The 16,427-nt window shown below is 49.7% G+C and overlaps 1 protein-coding gene across 5 annotated transcripts; it reads right to left on the bottom strand.

Moving 5' to 3' along the window:
* Positions 1–1,748: 1,748 nt before the first annotated feature.
* LOC128786964 (uncharacterized) lies at positions 1,749–10,595 on the bottom strand. 5 transcript variants are annotated; one of them, XM_053940739.1, is made up of 8 exons: positions 10,467–10,556; positions 10,206–10,252; positions 9,019–9,111; positions 6,005–6,176; positions 4,567–4,704; positions 3,353–3,482; positions 2,372–2,533; positions 1,749–1,912 (listed from the first exon to the last, which is right to left on the bottom strand). In XM_053940739.1, the coding sequence occupies exons 2-7, from the start codon at positions 10,236–10,238 to the stop codon at positions 2,392–2,394; spliced, it is 708 nt and encodes a 235-aa protein (XP_053796714.1). In that variant the 5' UTR covers positions 10,239–10,252; positions 10,467–10,556; the 3' UTR covers positions 1,749–1,912; positions 2,372–2,391. The 5 variants fall into 5 exon arrangements, with proteins under 5 accessions (XP_053796714.1, XP_053796713.1, XP_053796715.1 ...); XM_053940738.1 differs by having other exon boundaries at positions 10,440–10,500; XM_053940740.1 differs by lacking the exon at positions 10,467–10,556 and adding an exon at positions 10,335–10,403.
* Positions 10,596–16,427: the final 5,832 nt, after the last annotated feature.

Here is a 16,427-nt window from a genome sequence, read left to right as displayed (position 1 = left end):
GCAGCAGTGACTGCTGGGGAGGTGTGAGAGCCTTTTGGTGTGTTTGAACCACCTTGGGACCATCACAATTTCCATTCCCAGGGAGCTGGGATGGGGGAAAAGCACTAACAGCAATCACTGCCATGACACACAGACCCAGATTTGGAAGGGGCAATGAGGGCTGGAGAAACAAAGGTTTGAAAGAAAGTTATGGGAAGAGGAATGGCAGGAGATGAGGCTACAACAGGCTGGATCCTTTGTGGGGGCTGAACTTTCAAAAGCTGCATCTCTAAGCCTGGTGTCCAAATCTGGGAAGTACCTGAGAAAGGATGCTGCCAGAAAAACCAGGAAGGACATTTATCTCCAGCATCAGCAGCTTCCTTCCTTCGCCCTGGCACAAACTTAAGGACCCCATTAGCCCAAACCCAAGATTCTTATCCAGCCGTTTTTTTTCCACCGTGGTTGTGATTAAAATTTAGCAATATGCTTTTTCCTAGCGGTATTACCTTGTATATGTGCTCTGAGAACTTACCTAGACACAGCCCCCATCTGTGCAGCAAAACACAGCACAGCAGAGTGGGAATGAGTTTGGGGAGCCCAACTCCAGCATAAGGAGGCAAGAAAATGATGTTTTTTTAATAAGAGAAAGTTATCAGTAAGGCCACAGGGTTAATTTTAAGTGGTGTAAAATCACACATTTCCCTTAAGAACATCTCAATTCTCACGGTCTCATTTTCCTCAAAGAAGTCAAACTCTGTCTCCCCTCTGATCTGAGCAAGTATGTTTCCCTATATTCTAAGTTAAAATTGCCACCAGTCCAGTACACTTAGCTACAGTGGAAATCCCAAATGCTGCATGAGCTGTGGTCAGCAATGCCCCACACCAGGGCAGCTTTGAGAAACACTGGCCCATTCTGCTTCCCTGTGTCCTCTGCTTGGAGCTTGGCCCTGCCAGACATCATTTTGCTAAATCCTGTAGAAATTGGATGATGAACTTTTTGGGGCAGGGACCAGTGTGCTGCTGTGTCTACGCAGGTCCTGTCACCAACAGGTCTGAGGATAGTTGATATTACTGTTAAGAACAAAATAAGTTGGTTTTTTTTCATTATTTTTGACATTTTAGCTGTATCTGTTAAAAATTTCTTGCTTATCCCTCAATACTGCAAGGACGTCCTTTAAAAGGAATACCTTTTAGGAGTCAGGGAGAGGTTTCTCTATACCATTTACTCTGGGATAATTTTGGCATCAATTTAGAAGACCCATTCAGATCACTAAAGCCACAGCAGAAGGGCTGTCAGCCCTTTCCAGGTCTGGGTTCGGCGGCTCTCCATTGCCATCTTCAGGCTGGGAGCAGCCTTGAGCCTTCCAGAAGCCTAAAAATCCCGAACGGACACGGCAAACTCAATTCCCGTTTGCCCAGCATCAGCTGAAATTGATGGTCAAAACCTGGAATAAGCTGTTAAATGTAAAGGAGGGGAAGGAGCTCTGCAAGGCTGGTACTCAGCTGCCCTGGATGACACGGGTATTTCCCTCCCTGTAAGTGGACAGGGTTTTAGAGAGTAAATGAACACCAACAATGCTGTTTAACACACACTACTTCTTGCTGAGAGTCAAAGTTTTATCATCAAGTTTTCTTTAAAGTACATAAATTGAAACTGCCCGAGTGATTTTAGCTCTGTAACCTCCACTGTCCCCCTCAAAAAAAAAAAAAAAAAAACAAAAAAAAAAAAAAAAAAAAACAACCAAACATTTTCTGACAATGATAAAAGCTGAGGTTCCTGGGAGATTTTAATCATAATTTGCACTTAAAGAGGTCTTTGCCAAACATTTCACATCTGACAGACATGGTGGTGGGTTTGGTAGTGACAAGGTTTCCAAGGCTTTCAGGGTCTCTGATGAGCAATATCACACAGGCAGCTTGGAGGGCCAAAGAGCTGTAATCACAGAACAACATAGGTAACACATCCTAAAAGAAATCAGAAAAATGTGGAATAATGTAGGTGTCCTGGTCCAACAGAGCCAGCCTAGAAGAGGCTCCTCAGACCCAGCATTGTCACCCAGTGAACATCTCCATGCCACTCCCCCACCTTCTCCAGTCTCCAGACAATGTCTGACCACCCTCACAGTGAAAAATATTCTCCTAATTAGATCTGTTTGGAAAATCACTTTCTAGGAGGCCAGAAAATCATGGAACGGTTTTGGTTGGAAGGGACCTTTGAAGGTCATCTCACCCAACCCTCCTGGAGAACCCTCCTGAAGAACATTCCAGCAGCCGAACTCTCAGGTCTCATGGTAGCTTGTGCCAGGTCCCACGACTGTTCATACCTTTCCCCACTGCCTCAGTCCCTGAAATCCCAGCTCTCAGGGCCAAAATGGATGATCCTGGTGCTTACCTCAGCCACCTTGGCACCACTCAGTTACCGACCAATTTCCATCGCGGCGTCCATCGCGCATCCTTCCCAAAGGGCAGCCATTGCGCAGAGATGGGAGAGGACCAGTCCAGCTTCTTCAGGAAGATGCTGTAGCTGTCTGCATACTCAGAAACCCAGCGGCTCCTGCAGAGAACATGCAGAAGGGCATAAGGAGAGGACCTCAACCCTGTGCTTCGTGTGCCGGGACAAGGGACCTGCTTCCCCTTCTGTGGTGTTCGACCAGCCAGCCAAGAATCCATGTGGAGCAAACAAAAGCACATTCAGGTGGGATGGGGGAGAGGGGGAACAGCCTGTGTCCATCAGGAACGAGGCAGATGCTGCAGCACACACGGCTGCCATCGGGATCCATCTCCCACCTGGACCAGCCATTACACAGGCGCAGTCTCCACCCCACATGTAAGTCCAGGATCACAGATTAAAATCTGCAATGCAGAGCTGGAATACATGTGTGCCCGGGGAAGGTGGGGGGCATGAGGCAGCGGGGAGGAATTGCCTTTCCAGTGAGAAATGAGAGCTCAGGAGCAGTTTATGCCTGTTTGGTTCATAGTGTGCAGATGAGTCACGTTGCAAACAGCTCCTGCCCTGTTTGATTTGAGAGAGCCCTTTCCCAGGGGAAGCCAGGGCATGGAAATTATGAGACATGCCTCCTGCCCCAGCCCCATGGGGATCTTCTTTCCACAGGGATGAGGCTGTCTCAGGAGTTGTCTCCCCACTCCTATGAACCCCACTGCAAAACATTTAAAGAAAAGGCTGATCAGGCTTTAGGAATGGATTTGTCCCCGAGGGAATTTCCTTGGGCTCATTACATAACACGGACAAGGAGAAATACGCTTGAGAAACACCTTCCAGTTCCAAGCAGCTCCAAAACCTCCCTGACCTACTCCTAGTCTGTCCCCCACTCCCAGCAGCCACCCCCTCCTCCCCATCCCACTTTTCCCTTACTCATTGAAGCGGGTATCTTCAGGGAAAACGGGAGAAGGCCTTATCTCCTCTGTGTATAATCCAGCATGGATTCCTCTCCGGGGCTCGAAATCTTGCTTGTAGATACTTTTCCACTCAAGGTCAGAGTAGTCTAGTGAAAGAGAGTCCAAATAATTTAAAGACTTTTTTTGGACCTCTGTCTCCTATATTGCACAGTCTGAGTGTTCCCCCTTCCCTTGAACTCCATCGGCTCTTTGTGCTTCCAGCTCTCCTGTTGGAGTTACCATGATGAAGGGATTAACCAAGGGAAAATGGAGGAATTGCTTCCCTGATGTAGATAAGGTTGTTCAGATGAGATTACTCAGCCCTTATTTTCTACAGCCTGTGTGAGGGAAGCCACACAAGGCAGACCTGGAAATGACATCTTGTGATCTTCCTGTCTGGATGTTGACTTGTCACCTGGTATAAATTTTCCCACACTATTTTCTTTTCCATCCTGCCACTCATCAGGGACTAAACCAAGGAAGAGATTCACGGCCCACTTAAGGAAGAGATTCAGGTCCCTAATTGAGGACCATCACATCTGCTGTAATATCTTCCCCCAAAATCCCTGTGGGAGCTGGTTTGAAGAGGTGCCATCCTCCCATCGGACTCTCCAGAGATGTCTTATCTGTGTGTGAAGAGCTCGGTGTGTGTCCTTCTGATCAAGCAGATCTAACTGGGGATAAACATGCAGGGAGGACACACAAAGAAGAGCCACCCACTGTAGACAGATTTTCTGGGTATTTTGAAAATGACACATTCCTATAGTGAGTAATTAGTAGAGTATTTTTGTTGTTTTCACTGAGGCTGAGGTTACAGGTGTCTCACACGTGCATGGCCGTGTCAGGCTGTTAATGCAACCCAGCAGCAGCTCCTGTCTCCTGACATTATTTCCAGGGAGACCACATCGAGCAGGGCTGTGGTCCATGGGATGGGCAGTCTGGATACTGGGGTGAAAGAAACACCATTTACAACACTCCAACCTCTTCTAGAAGATAACTGTTTTTCTCTGCCCTGCTTTCTCCCCACTGATGGGCAGATGATTACAGGGGATCTGTGGACCCTTCCTGTGTCACTCATTTTCCCTTCACCCTCCTCAGTCTCTTCTGGAATTATATTAAAAAACTATAAAACCAGGCTGAAGGTCACCAGTTATTCTCTTGGGGCAGCTTCCACAGCCTCCATCCACTGACCTTGCATTAAAACAGATGAGTTCACATTCTTGGTTTTGTATTTATCAGCATTGAACATCACTTCCTTGTACAAATCCTGGGCGAACTGCTGGTAGGTGACCAAGTTAGCAGATGGCATCTCCCTTGGCACCAACGCCCCTGAGACACGGGAGGAGAAGAAGGTGAATTAGGAATCACCATCAATTACTCACCCAAATCCTACCCTTTGGATAGGGCAAGTTGGAGTCCCAGCTGGCAAAAATCAGGGCAGACCCAGTCACTTCAGCAGAGCTTTGCAGCTGAAGGTGCATCAGCTTTGCTGAGGGGCATCAATTTTAATGGTCCATGACTCAAGTAAGGGAAGGATTTACGTTGATGCAAAGCGAGGGGAAGGAGCCCACTGTCTCCACATTGCCCTGGAGTGCTAAAAGGAGACCCTCAGCAGCAGGTCTGTGTGTGAGTGCACTGCTGGGATACACGGGGGAGAGCAGGAAGGGAAAAGCCCACTGGAGATTTAGCATAAGATAGTTTCAGATGGGCTTAGCAAGGAGATCTTTGCAGCCCTCAGATGTAAGTGGAGTCCATATGGAGACACATCTGTCTGAGCTGCTTGTCCAGACTCTCCTTCTATTGAGTGGAGAGGGAAAACCCACCAGGGTTTACTTCAGTTCATTGTCAGGGTGGCATTTAAGCTACAGGAGATGGCTGTGTCTTTGCTCCCCTCTGATCATTGAAGGATCCGGACACAGGCATCCCACACTGGGAGAGATCAGCTCAGGGAACAGAGAGGACATCCCTGGCCATGTCTCCTGCTTGCTTCTGGAGCACTGCTGAGCAATGACACCCTCTTCCCTCTCAAGCAGGAAGTCAGAAAAAAAATCTTTGTTTTGGGATGGCTGGGCATGTCAGAATGATGCTTGGTGACCACTCCTTTTGTTTTCCTGACTTCCATGACTATTTTAATCCATGCAAGCAAGCTGTTAAATGGTGTGGCTGAGGGCTGGCTACCAGCTCATTTGATGTCAGACAGGTACCCTTAGCAGAAGGGTTTTTTGAGCCACCCAAACCCCTCACACCCAACCAGAGCCCCTTTCCCTCCCTGCACGTCTGCAGCGTGGGGTTGACTGCCTCTCCCTCTATCCCAGCAGAGCTGTAAAGATAAAACCCCTAGAGACCCTTGCTAGAAGTGGCTCTTCATGCACCAAGATGTTTCTAAAACCCCAGCTCCCTACACCCATGCTTTGGGCTGGCCTGGGAGCTGCATATTCATGGTGATGGTGCTGTGAGAACCCTCGCCAGGCTCAGCCCAGCACCGAGGCATCATCAGGATGCTGCCATCCATCCACGTGTGTCCAGCCAGCACAGGCCAGGGGCTGGGGGGCTGGCAGAGGCCCAGGCAGACAGTCCCTCAGGCAGCTGGACACGGCCTGTTCACCAGCAGTGAACCATCAGGGGTTACCCTCCGTTCCATCTGTCAGAGCAGGAGCTGGAAGGGGCGAGCAGCAGCACAGGTCGTGCATGGGCTCCGCGAGAATCTCCAGCTTCCCCGCCCGCCGTGGTGTCAGGTCAGAGGGCTGGAACTCTGGCAGGTAGCACTTGGGTAGGTTTTCCAGAGGAGGGTATGAAGGTGTCTGCAGGAAAAGGTCCCGTGTGAATGGAGAGGCAGCAGCTGGGGGGCAGCTGCTAAAGCATCGTCCAGCAGCCACCCACAGCAAAGCCTGGGCTCGGCCCCTGCATCCCCAGCTCAGCATCCCTGGGGATACAGGGCCACAGAGCAGCTCTGTGCTCTCACTGAAGTACAGGAACTTCCAGCTTCCTCTGTCTGCCCATCTCACAGCTTGGGACTCTGCTGGGCCCTGGCTGGGCAGTGGGAGGGAGGGAGGGAGGCAGCTCTGGCAAAAGCAGTGGGAGAGGGAATGGCTCCAGGGTTCATGTCAGGGAAAGGCTAAAGAGGATCCTGGGGTGGCTGCTGCCTCTAGCCTCTGCAGATGCTTTTTAGGGGCTCAGAAAGGGATTCTCCTGCTGTGAGCAACTCCAGGCTGCTGGGCCAGCAAGGACCCTCCTCACAGGGTTTGTCTGTTGTTGTTTTGGGTCTCTGTGGGTTTCTGTTTGTCCCTCAAACTCCAGGGTTCCCAGGGCAATCCCCTAATGTTTTTCCTTTGCCAGGCTGGCAGTGGGGCAGGTGGAGGCTGCAGAGCTACAGGAACTACCTGTGCCTGGGGGCTTCCCCCACTGAGGATGGCCAGAGCTTCTTCTGAGGTATCTCCAGAGGGACAAGAGCCTCCAGGAGACCCTGGCAGGGATGGCTCACCAGCCAGTGCTTTCTTCCTTAACCCAAGGGGTTCCCCTTCCCCTTGGGAAGAGTGCCCAAAATTTCACAGATGAAAACACCACAGTTGTTTTACCCTCTTAAAAAAGAACAAATCCTGTCAGGGCCAAGAGGGAAACCTGGGCCTCCCGAGTACCTCATCATCACATGGCCCAGTGGGACAACTTTCTTTGGCAGGCCTTGGGAATTAATAAGGAGCCAAAGGGAGCTGCAACCCAAGAGAATCAGACACAGCTTCCTTCCTTCCTATCTCCCAAGATACACCAGCACCTCCACAGGAAGTGTGCAGCCTTCCAAAAACAAAATTTAAATGAAATAAATACAAGAAAAAGAAAAAAGAAGAAGAAAAAGAAACAAAGATGCACGGTTTTTCCAGCAGGCAGGGGTTAAACCCTGCCCTGCCAGCCGGGATCCTGGAGCTGGAGCAGCCACCTAAGGCTGAGGCTGCCCGGGAAGCCCTGGCCAGCACCGGGAACAGCGGGAGAGAGGAGAGGAGAGGAGAGGAGAGGAGAGGAGAGGAGAGGAGAGGAGAGGAGAGGAGAGGAGAGGAGAGGAGAGGAGAGGAGAGGAGAGGAGAGGAGAGGAGAGGAGAGGAGAGGAGAGGAGAGGAGAGGAGAGGAGAGGAGAGGAGAGGAGAGGAGAGGAGAGGAGAGGAGAGGAGAGGAGAGGAGAGGAGAGGAGAGGAGAGGAGAGGAGAGGAGAGGAGAGGAGAGGAGAGGAGAGGAGAGGAGAGGAGAGGAGAGGAGAGGAGAGGAGAGGAGAGGAGAGGAGAGGAGAGGAGAGAGGAGAGGAGAGGAGAGGAGAGGAGAGGAGAGGAGAGGAGAGGAGAGGAGAGGAGAGGAGAGGAGAGGAGAGGAGAGGAGAGGAGAGGAGAGGAGAGGAGAGGAGAGGAGAGGAGAGGAGAGGAGAGGAGAGGAGAGGAGAGGAGAGGAGAGGAGAGGAGAGGAGAGGAGAGGAGAGGAGAGGAGAGGAGAGGAGAGGAGAGGAGAGGAGAGGAGAGGAGAGGAGAGGAGAGGAGAGGAGAGGAGAGGAGAGGAGAGGAGAGGAGAGGAGAGGAGAGGAGAGGAGAGGAGAGGAGAGGAGAGGAGAGGAGAGGAGAGGAGAGGAGAGGAGAGGAGAGGAGAGGAGAGGAGAGGAGAGGAGAAGAGAGGAGAAGAGAGGAGAAGAGAGGAGAAGAGAGGAGAAGAGAGGAGAAGAGAGGAGAAGAGAGGAGAAGAGAGGAGAAGAGAGGAGAAGAGAGGAGAAGAGAGGAGAAGAGAGGAGAAGAGAGGAGAAGAGAGGAGAAGAGAGGAGAAGAAGAGAGGAGAAGAGAGGAGAAGAGAGGAGAAGAGAGGAGAAGAGAGGAGCTCCCCAGGCTGCTGCCGGGGCAGGGATGGCAGCGGTGCCCGCAGACAGCCCCTCTGCCTCGGTGGGCACACTCACACAATGATTTCTCTGTTGTTGTCCCCACCTTTTCCTCCCCAGCCTCAACATTTTTTTCCACTCTATCGTGAGCTATGAGCCCAAAGCACTCCAGCAGCCGAACATGCCCCCCACCACTGTGGCCCAGCGCACACCGCAGCTGTCCCCACCGGGCTGCCACAAGCAATTAAGCCAGGGCAGGCGGAGCGAGGCAAATCAGATTAAATAGCTCAGGGGGTCGCTCGCACTGCGAGAGATTAGGGAAGAAAAAAAAAAAAAAAAAAAAAAAAAAAGCTTCCCCTCAGAAGCCTTCTCAAGGCCGTGTCAGGGCAAGGAGCCATCTCCATCCCAAACGCAATTCCCCTCCGCAAGGCGCTCCCGGGACGGGGCTGGGGCTGACGCACCCCGCCAGCCCCACGGGGAACAGGCGCAGCCCAAGGCTCCGGCACCGGTTCAGCGAGCAGTCGTTAGTGCCCTGACTTAATGAGTGCAATTAGCATCGCTCCCCACCAACAGCTTTACCCGAGGGTGCAAGGGGGATTTCCCGCAGGAGGGACGGGGGCACAAGCCGAGGGCATTTGGGCGTGATGGGAGCCGCTGGTGGGTCACAGCCGTGGGGACCACGGCCCCGCAGGCAGCAGCCACCCCCGCCACCCCTCTGGCACCAGCCCCGTCCCCAGCGGAGCCGGGAGGGGATGGGGCAGCCTGGGCTGGGCATCCAAGGCAGGACAAGAGCACGGTACCGGTACGTGCGCCTGGATGGGTGAGTGGTAATCGTCGTGCCAGCAGAAGTCCTTCCGATAGATGCTCTTGTACTGGTCCAGCGCGGCGGGCAGCTGGGAGGGAGAGAAGCAAACACAAGGCACCACTAAGCCTCGGGGGAAGGCTTCAAACGCGGTGATAGAAACCCAAAATGCTCCCTCAGGAGAGGATGAGCTGCTTTTCTGGGCCACCTAGGGCCAGTCCAACAGGGTGATTCCTTGCTCAGTTAAGCCCCAAGCAGGGTGGCTGGGAAGGTCCTACACTCTTTTGGCAATGGTTTCTAGGGCTCTTCTTGTCCCCAGGATTTCCCTTGCAACAAACTCCTTCCTCCTGCCTTCCTCAAACCTCCTCTGAGAGCCCAAATGGCCCCAGGCAGAGCACTAATACAGAGCTGCCGAAACACTTTGATCAGCTGCTGAGGTCCAGCGTCACTCAGGTTAAATCAGCAGATGCTTCCATCTTCCATTTCAGTAACATTTGCTATGTGCTTATCACATATTTAAAGAGCAGGCTGATGTCAATACTCATTCTGCAAAACCATTGGAGAAACTATGGAGGAAAACTCTGCCAGGAGATATAAAGGCAGTGACACCTGCACCAACACCAGAAATCCTTGCAGAGCAAATTTCGGGAGACAGGGGGTGGATTTTAGGGAGAGAGCACTGTCTGTGTGCTTTGTCCCTCAGCATGCACTGCTGGAGCCAGGAAAGCTGCTGAGATGAGCCTTCAGGCTGGCTCCAGAGCTGTTTCTCTTCTGAAGCATTAAACGTGATAACTCATCAATGCAAGGCAAGGGCTGGGGAGGTGAGCTCTGATTGCAGGTGTCACTGTGATCTCCACTGTGACACGAACACATCCACCACACAGGGGTGGCTTGGCCATGTCCCTGTGACTGGGGACACTGCAGGAGCACACAGCACCTTAGGGAGGGCTTCGTGTGCCTTGCCAATAGCCACCCAGCTAGGGCAAGGATATATTTTATATTCTCAGTCCTTTTTTTCTAACATTTCACTCTTTTTCCCCTCTGGGCTTCACAGACCAGCATTTGGCTTTGGCCAGGAGGCAGAATTCCACAGTCACCAGTTCCTATTATCTTCCCAGAGCAGCAGGCCCAGCCAAACCCATTACTGAAACACCAGTGAGGACGAGAGTCCTGGGTGTACTTCACCTTCCATGGCTTTGCACCCCTTATTATCTCCATGGTGAACCAGGAACCTGGAGCAGAAAAATCCCTCAGTTAAAAACCAGCAGACCAGGACTGCTCCATCCCACCTCAAGGGATAAGGGAACTGGAGACCTGAAGCTGGCTACTGGCAGGAGGAAGGGCAGCCAGATGGGGCTGAAATACTCAGATTGGCAGAGTATGACTGATTTCAGCCAACTTCAGCAAAGTAAAATATACCCAGCCAGGACATAAGGAGATGGACACCTCAGGGGATGCAGTCTGTTGGAACTCAGAAGGGATGAGATGGAGGCATCCCAGCACCAGCCACCCCAAAATCACCCAGAGGGTGAACAGGTGTGGCCCCTTCTGCAACATGGAACATCACTGATGGAATCCAACAGTGCCTGTATGGTCACTGTGTTTCCAGGGTCAAGGGAAAACTCCATTGTGACACCACTGAACTTCAGAACCCTGGAGGCCTCAGTGGAGGAAGGGGAGCCTGAGGGGATTGGTGTTGTTTCCTGGAGCTAAAGGCACCCAACAATCATGCTGGGGAGCTGTTATCACTTTTTCAGCTGCAGCCAGCCATGCTGGGAACACATGGCCAGGAGAGGGACAAAGCCTGCCCTTTGTGAGCTCTTGAAGCCTCCCCCGTAAATCTTGCTAAAGAGGTGAGCAAAAGGTGGGGAAACTGAGGAGAAAAGGACATTACTTTGTGAGTGTGCTGAGCAGAAGGAAACAGCATCCTTACCTCCCTGCATGGAAGGATGTGGAACACTCAGAATTAGGGCAGGCAGGGATCTCCATTTGGGCTCAGAGGGTGGCTGAGGACACCTGAACTGTCCCCTTCATGTTGCCTTTCTCTTCCTCTGATGAGGCAGCAGGGGATGCTCAAATGGATTCCTCTGTCCCAGGAATAGAGAGGAACACCCCACTGGACACACAGAGCAGTGTTTAGTCTTTAAAAAACACCAAGCCTTGACCAGGTTTAGATGCATTTCACCAAAAGACTGATCTTGCCTAATTTTTGGGTGTACACAAGGAGGACATCTCCCTCTGAGCTGATCCTTCCTGACCTCCTGTCTCATTTAGGACAATTCATGTGACCAATGCAGGTACATAGCAGGGGCTGAAATAAATCCAGAAACCCAGGTTTTGTGAGCTGAATCTCATCCAAGAGTCCAATTCCTGTAGCTGCACACGAGTCTAGTGCAGTCATTGGTTCAGAAAGGAGATTCTCTGCCACTACAGTGATGCAAATAGTAGTGAATGTTGGTGATGGGGCAGGAAGATGAGATCTCAGCTCCAGGAAGAGAGCCAGTCACAGACCTGTGTTCACAGGCACTGTCGGAATGAGCTGAATTCCACGAGTTATTTCTCTCTGCACACTGTTAACAGTGTGCAACTGGAGCCCAAGGATGCTCTGGCAAGGGTTGTGTGCTGCTGACAGCTCTGCACTGGTGTCAGGAAAGAGGAGAAGCCCTTTGTCCTCACTGCATTTTATGCAAATTAATATTAGAATAAATAAGGCAAGAAGGAAAGAAACTATTTCCAGAAATGTGAGACTCTCATGTTCTCCTGTGCTTATATTAAAGGGATTACACTCCATTTCCTTCTTAATACAGCTAATGCTCTATGGGAAGCCCTCAGGCCAGGGATTAAAGCACTTATTCAATTAATTAGGAACAAACTTCTGCCTTAAAGTCAAACACACAAATATCAGTAAGCTCTTGAGAGTGTCTTCCTTCCAGGGCAGAGAAAATTGATCCTATTTCTGATGTAAATGAAACCAAGCCTGCAATCTAGAATTACCAGGAATAATAAAAAATTAAGAAGAATCACTTTTAAAATATCACTATTCTGTAATACAGCAGAGTAAAAACAGGACTGTCCCATCATCTTGAACTCAGCATTGGAACCCCCATAATGGGGGGCAAAATCAGGTCCTACAAGCACAATATAAATGAGATACAATTTTAGGATGTAACATTGGTAACCAGCTCCAAGCCCAGGCACAGCAGTGTTTGGGATTATTTGAAGTTAGGGATGAAATCCTGGCCCTGGTAAACACACAAAAAAAGAAAATGCTTATTCAGTAGGATCCGAATTTAACCTAAGGTGTCTGATTCATTACTGAGATAGGAGACAATTTCCAAAACCTGGCTCCAAATCCTAATCTTTCTTGATGATAGCTTGATCCTTCTGTCTTCTCGCAGGCACAGCTCACATGAAATTAAAAGGCATTTTGCCAGAATAGTTTATGCAGGAGCAGCCCACTATTGCTGTTCAGTTTCCCATTTCTTCTTCCCAAATATCAAAAGATGGGGCTGATAGTTGCCAGCATAATCCCAGTTAGAAGTGGATAGGAACCAAACCCGCAGCTCTCACTTTCCTCTGCCTCCAAGAGAACTTATTTGCCTCCTCTTTGCTAATGCAGATATGGAGAAAGCTGTGTCCTGCATGGCTGCTCTCTGTGCAGCTCCCTGCACATCCCTGAGACAGAAGATAGTGCTGAAGACCAAACAAACACCTGCAGGAGGAATTTACTCTTAAATAATTGGTTTATTTTCACTATACTCCAGGGAGATGATGGCTCAGATTCCCAGAGTCAGGAGCTGAAACCATTCACCTGAATGGCAGTGCCCCTCTTTCTCAAGGCAATGAGACCTCCAAACATCCAGGAAGGTATTCAGAGGGTGCTGGTACTTTTGGCCCTTCCACATTGTGCTACATGCATGCACAAAGGCAAAGTACAAATCAGCCAGGACCAGAAAAATCAAAGGCAGACATTCATGTGTTTGAGTAGCACCTTGGAGAATTTGCCAGTGGGCCCAAATGTGTGATAGCTGAGCTCAGATCTTTTAAAATCATATAGGAAGAGTTTAAGTTTGAGTCAAGGACCTCAGCTATAATGTAAGACAATGAGATTTGTGTACCTGGCCTGTGCAGATCCCTCCTGGCATCCTGCTGGTCATTGCCCCTGTACTCAGAGGTACCTATGGAACTCTGGAAAGTCAATCTTGTAGTCTCAGTAAGGCTGCAGTTGCATACATGGCATGATGCAGAGATAAATTTCATCTCAGTTTGGCCCTAATTTACCATTTCTGCTGTCTTTTTCCACCTGTGAAACACAAGAGCTCTCTCTAGGTCTGTAGTGCCCTTGTGCAAGGCACTGCTCTGAGCACTGTCAGGACCTGGGGGAAACACCTCAGCTATTAACAATTCCATGCACAAAAACATGGCCAAGGAGGACATACCTCCCTGTCAACCCAGCCCCTGACAAATGCTCCTTTGGCCAGGAACAAGATTCATTGCCCCCATGAGGATGTTGAAAGAGGGAAGTGATGGGTAAGCAGGACCCCCAGCGCATGGAAGAGGCAGGGTTTAATCTGGGAATCTCCATTCAGGCTATCACCACCAGGAGACAAAGTGCAAAGAGGGGACTCTTCTTCAAGGGAGGAGTGTTGACAGCCCATTCTGTCAGCAGGAGGTCAGCCACCCATTTGGGTGTAAAAACATGAACTTTTGTGGCAGTGCATCAGTCCAGCATGAGCACATTTCCCATGGAGTTATTTATTTCATCCTTCTCTCCTGCTTTCTTGATAAATTGGTGGGGCATTTATGACTTCTTGTGAGCAGAAACAAGCAGCATTCTTCAGCCTAAATCTGAGGCCCCTGTTGCTCTCCTCCAGCCACCTAAAGCACTTACAGGACTGAGCCCTCAAAGGCAAACTCCTTGTTTCACAGACACTCCTCTGTGCAGAAGACAGGGGCAGCTGGTGAACTCAGTCGTAGTGTTCCAAATCTTTGGGCAATTCTGCTGTAACCTGCTAAAACAATCAATTGTTTGTCCCTGATAATCCCCCCAAAAACATCCATCAGCAGAGGATGGCTGAAATCTCATCGCTGCCTATGCCATGTGCCCTGTGATATAAATCATGGCATATTTATGCACCTGTGTAAGGCAAATACATATGGGCATTGTCAGAGAGCCTAAATCTGCTCCCTAATGCCGTTGTTTAAACAGCCCTTTAACCACATCACTTTTCTCCTCGTTAGGTTAAGTTGCTGGAGGTGAAAAAGTCCTTCCAAAATGGTTTTCACTCACTCACTCAGTCCAAAGTAAACATGCCTCTGGGACCATTATGTGTATCAGGTATCCGAGGCTTTGTTAAGAGCTTGCCTGTTAGGTAAATTCTGCTTCTCTTTCTCCTTGGAAGAAGCAGAATTAGAAACAGGCTCACAGGAATAAAGCAGAGCAGCTTTACAGAGAAATAGGAAAAACAGAAAAAATTCAGAGCAGAGCACACAAGTGACCCAGGTCTGGGGAGTCTCTTGATCTAATGTAACTCTGGTTACCATATGACATTGACTTGCCTTATGCCTGTCACTTGTGATCACACTCATCTCATGTGATGAACAGTTTCTCTGTGCTGGACATTTTCACCAGCAGTCAGCAGGGCCACCCTATGGAGCTAAGAGCCCAGGGTAACAAGCACGAGCCTTTGCTAACAAGACATAAAGAGGAAATGTGCATCTTTAGCACACCATGAAAATCTTTCATGATCTTTAGCAGATCATGAAAATCTTCCAGCTGTATGCCCACAGGCCTGGAGGAGCTCCTGGGCCTTCCCTGAGTGTCGCCTCGCATTACAACCACATCTGCTTCTTAAAGGCAAGTCTGGCAGGACAATGACAGCTCCAAATCTGCTCATCCAGACCCCATCCACACCCAACTGCAGTGAAGAGGAGCTTTTCCATTGACTGCTTCAAGGTTTAGGCTGGCTGTGCCACTGGGAGATTCTCACTGCAGCCATCAGAGCTGTTCAGCTGATCTAAACTTGTCGGGGAGAATAAAGAAACCACCTGCTTCCAGTGACAGGAAAAGCGAAGTGAGATCAAACAGAAGCAGGAGGAGAGAATTTAAGCAATGCAAGAGGTGGCTGCATGTCATTTCAGAAGTCACCTTTGGTCTTTGATCTGTGCTTAGGAAGCGGGCACCTCCTGGATCAGATGGCCAGCGCAGAAGTGTGCCACCGAAGCCATCCCACCTTGAAGTCTCAAGTGTTTGCTTTCCCCAGGGATCCTCCTTCTACTTCCGTGTAAATCATCTGCCCTAAGATTTCCTTTAGAAAAGACAAATAATACAGGTTAGGGAGCAGGGATCAGGATTTGTGTCCTCCCCTAACACCAGGATCATTCACTGTGATGAAGTTGAGCCTTCTCTTTTAACGTTGTATTACACATGCACAGGTAGGTTCCCTAGAGATCAGGGACTTATTATAAAAGCTGCTGTGCAAATAAAAAAGGCCCGTCCCTGAAAAGCTTACAGTCTAAACACGTGAGACACATCAAGACTTTGACTGGAAGGATTTTAAAGACAAAGCACTTTAAGACAAAGCAAGCTACAGATCACACAGAAAATCTGTGGCAAAACTGTGGATAAATCCCACTTTGCTGAATCCTCACTTCTGCTCCTAACAGCTCCTTGGAGCACTGCCTGGCTTTTGCTAACAAAGCATTTGTTTTAGCAGCACACTTTGGGGAAATAAAACGCTGTGCCATTTTCATGTGGCAAGAACATGCAGCATTTTTCTGAAGGCCAAGATTCATATCAGGTGCGAACGCAGATATTCACCAACCCTGGGCATGCAACAAAAGAAACCCTCTGCATTTAGTTTGTTGATGCCTTCAGTGAGTATTAACAAGTGGAAAAATCACGGGGAAGAGAGAGCCTGGTCTCAGGTTACCCCATAAATTGGTTAAGGCTGCAGAGGGGATTACAGTCCCAGAGCCACCCTAAGCACGGAGATGTCATTACGGCAAAATCAAAGGTAACCATGGGGCTTGGCAGGTAACTGTCAACAGCCACGGGAAAGAGCCAGCCTGGGAAGGAGCTCCACATCAGGATGAAATTCAGTCACCTCTATTTTCATTTCAGGTGAGGGGTCAAGCAGAAAAGCTATCCCCAGCGGCCTTTATTTACAGTTTTCAAGGGAGCGGCTGATGGAGCATTTAGAAGAAGAAGGATGAACCTGCTCTCCCTCACTGAGGGAGACCAGCCTGATGACAGACAGGGGATGCTGTAATGGCACAGGAGCTGGGAAGGAGCCTTTTATGAATGAAATGGCCGTGGTGCTATTGAAGTTGGTCACAAAACTCCCAATGACTCAAATGGGGCCAGGACTTCATCTGTAATATTTGCAGGGAGCCCAAGGAAATTTT

This window comes from Vidua chalybeata, chromosome 4 (genome assembly GCF_026979565.1).
Source record: "Vidua chalybeata isolate OUT-0048 chromosome 4, bVidCha1 merged haplotype, whole genome shotgun sequence".
Lineage (NCBI taxonomy): Eukaryota > Metazoa > Chordata > Aves > Passeriformes > Viduidae > Vidua > Vidua chalybeata.
The sequence above is the reverse complement of the archived record's forward strand: the minus strand, read 5'-3'. Positions and strand labels throughout refer to the sequence as shown.

What these genes read in the sequence shown, in the direction of transcription:
- LOC128786964 (XM_053940737.1), bottom strand. Translation starts at nt 10,577, where the DNA reads ATGTTGCAGAAGGGGCCACACCTGTTCACCCTCTGGGTGATTTTGGGG. An exon ending in AACAGACTGCATCCCCTGAG is followed by an intron (nt 9,112 to 10,466) that starts GTGTCCATCTCC and finishes TCTCCCTCCCAG; the next exon opens with CTGCCCGCCGCGCTGGACCA. An exon ending in CTCATCTGTTTTAATGCAAG is followed by an intron (nt 3,483 to 4,566) that starts GTCAGTGGATGG and finishes CTCTTTCACTAG; the next exon opens with ACTACTCTGACCTTGAGTGG.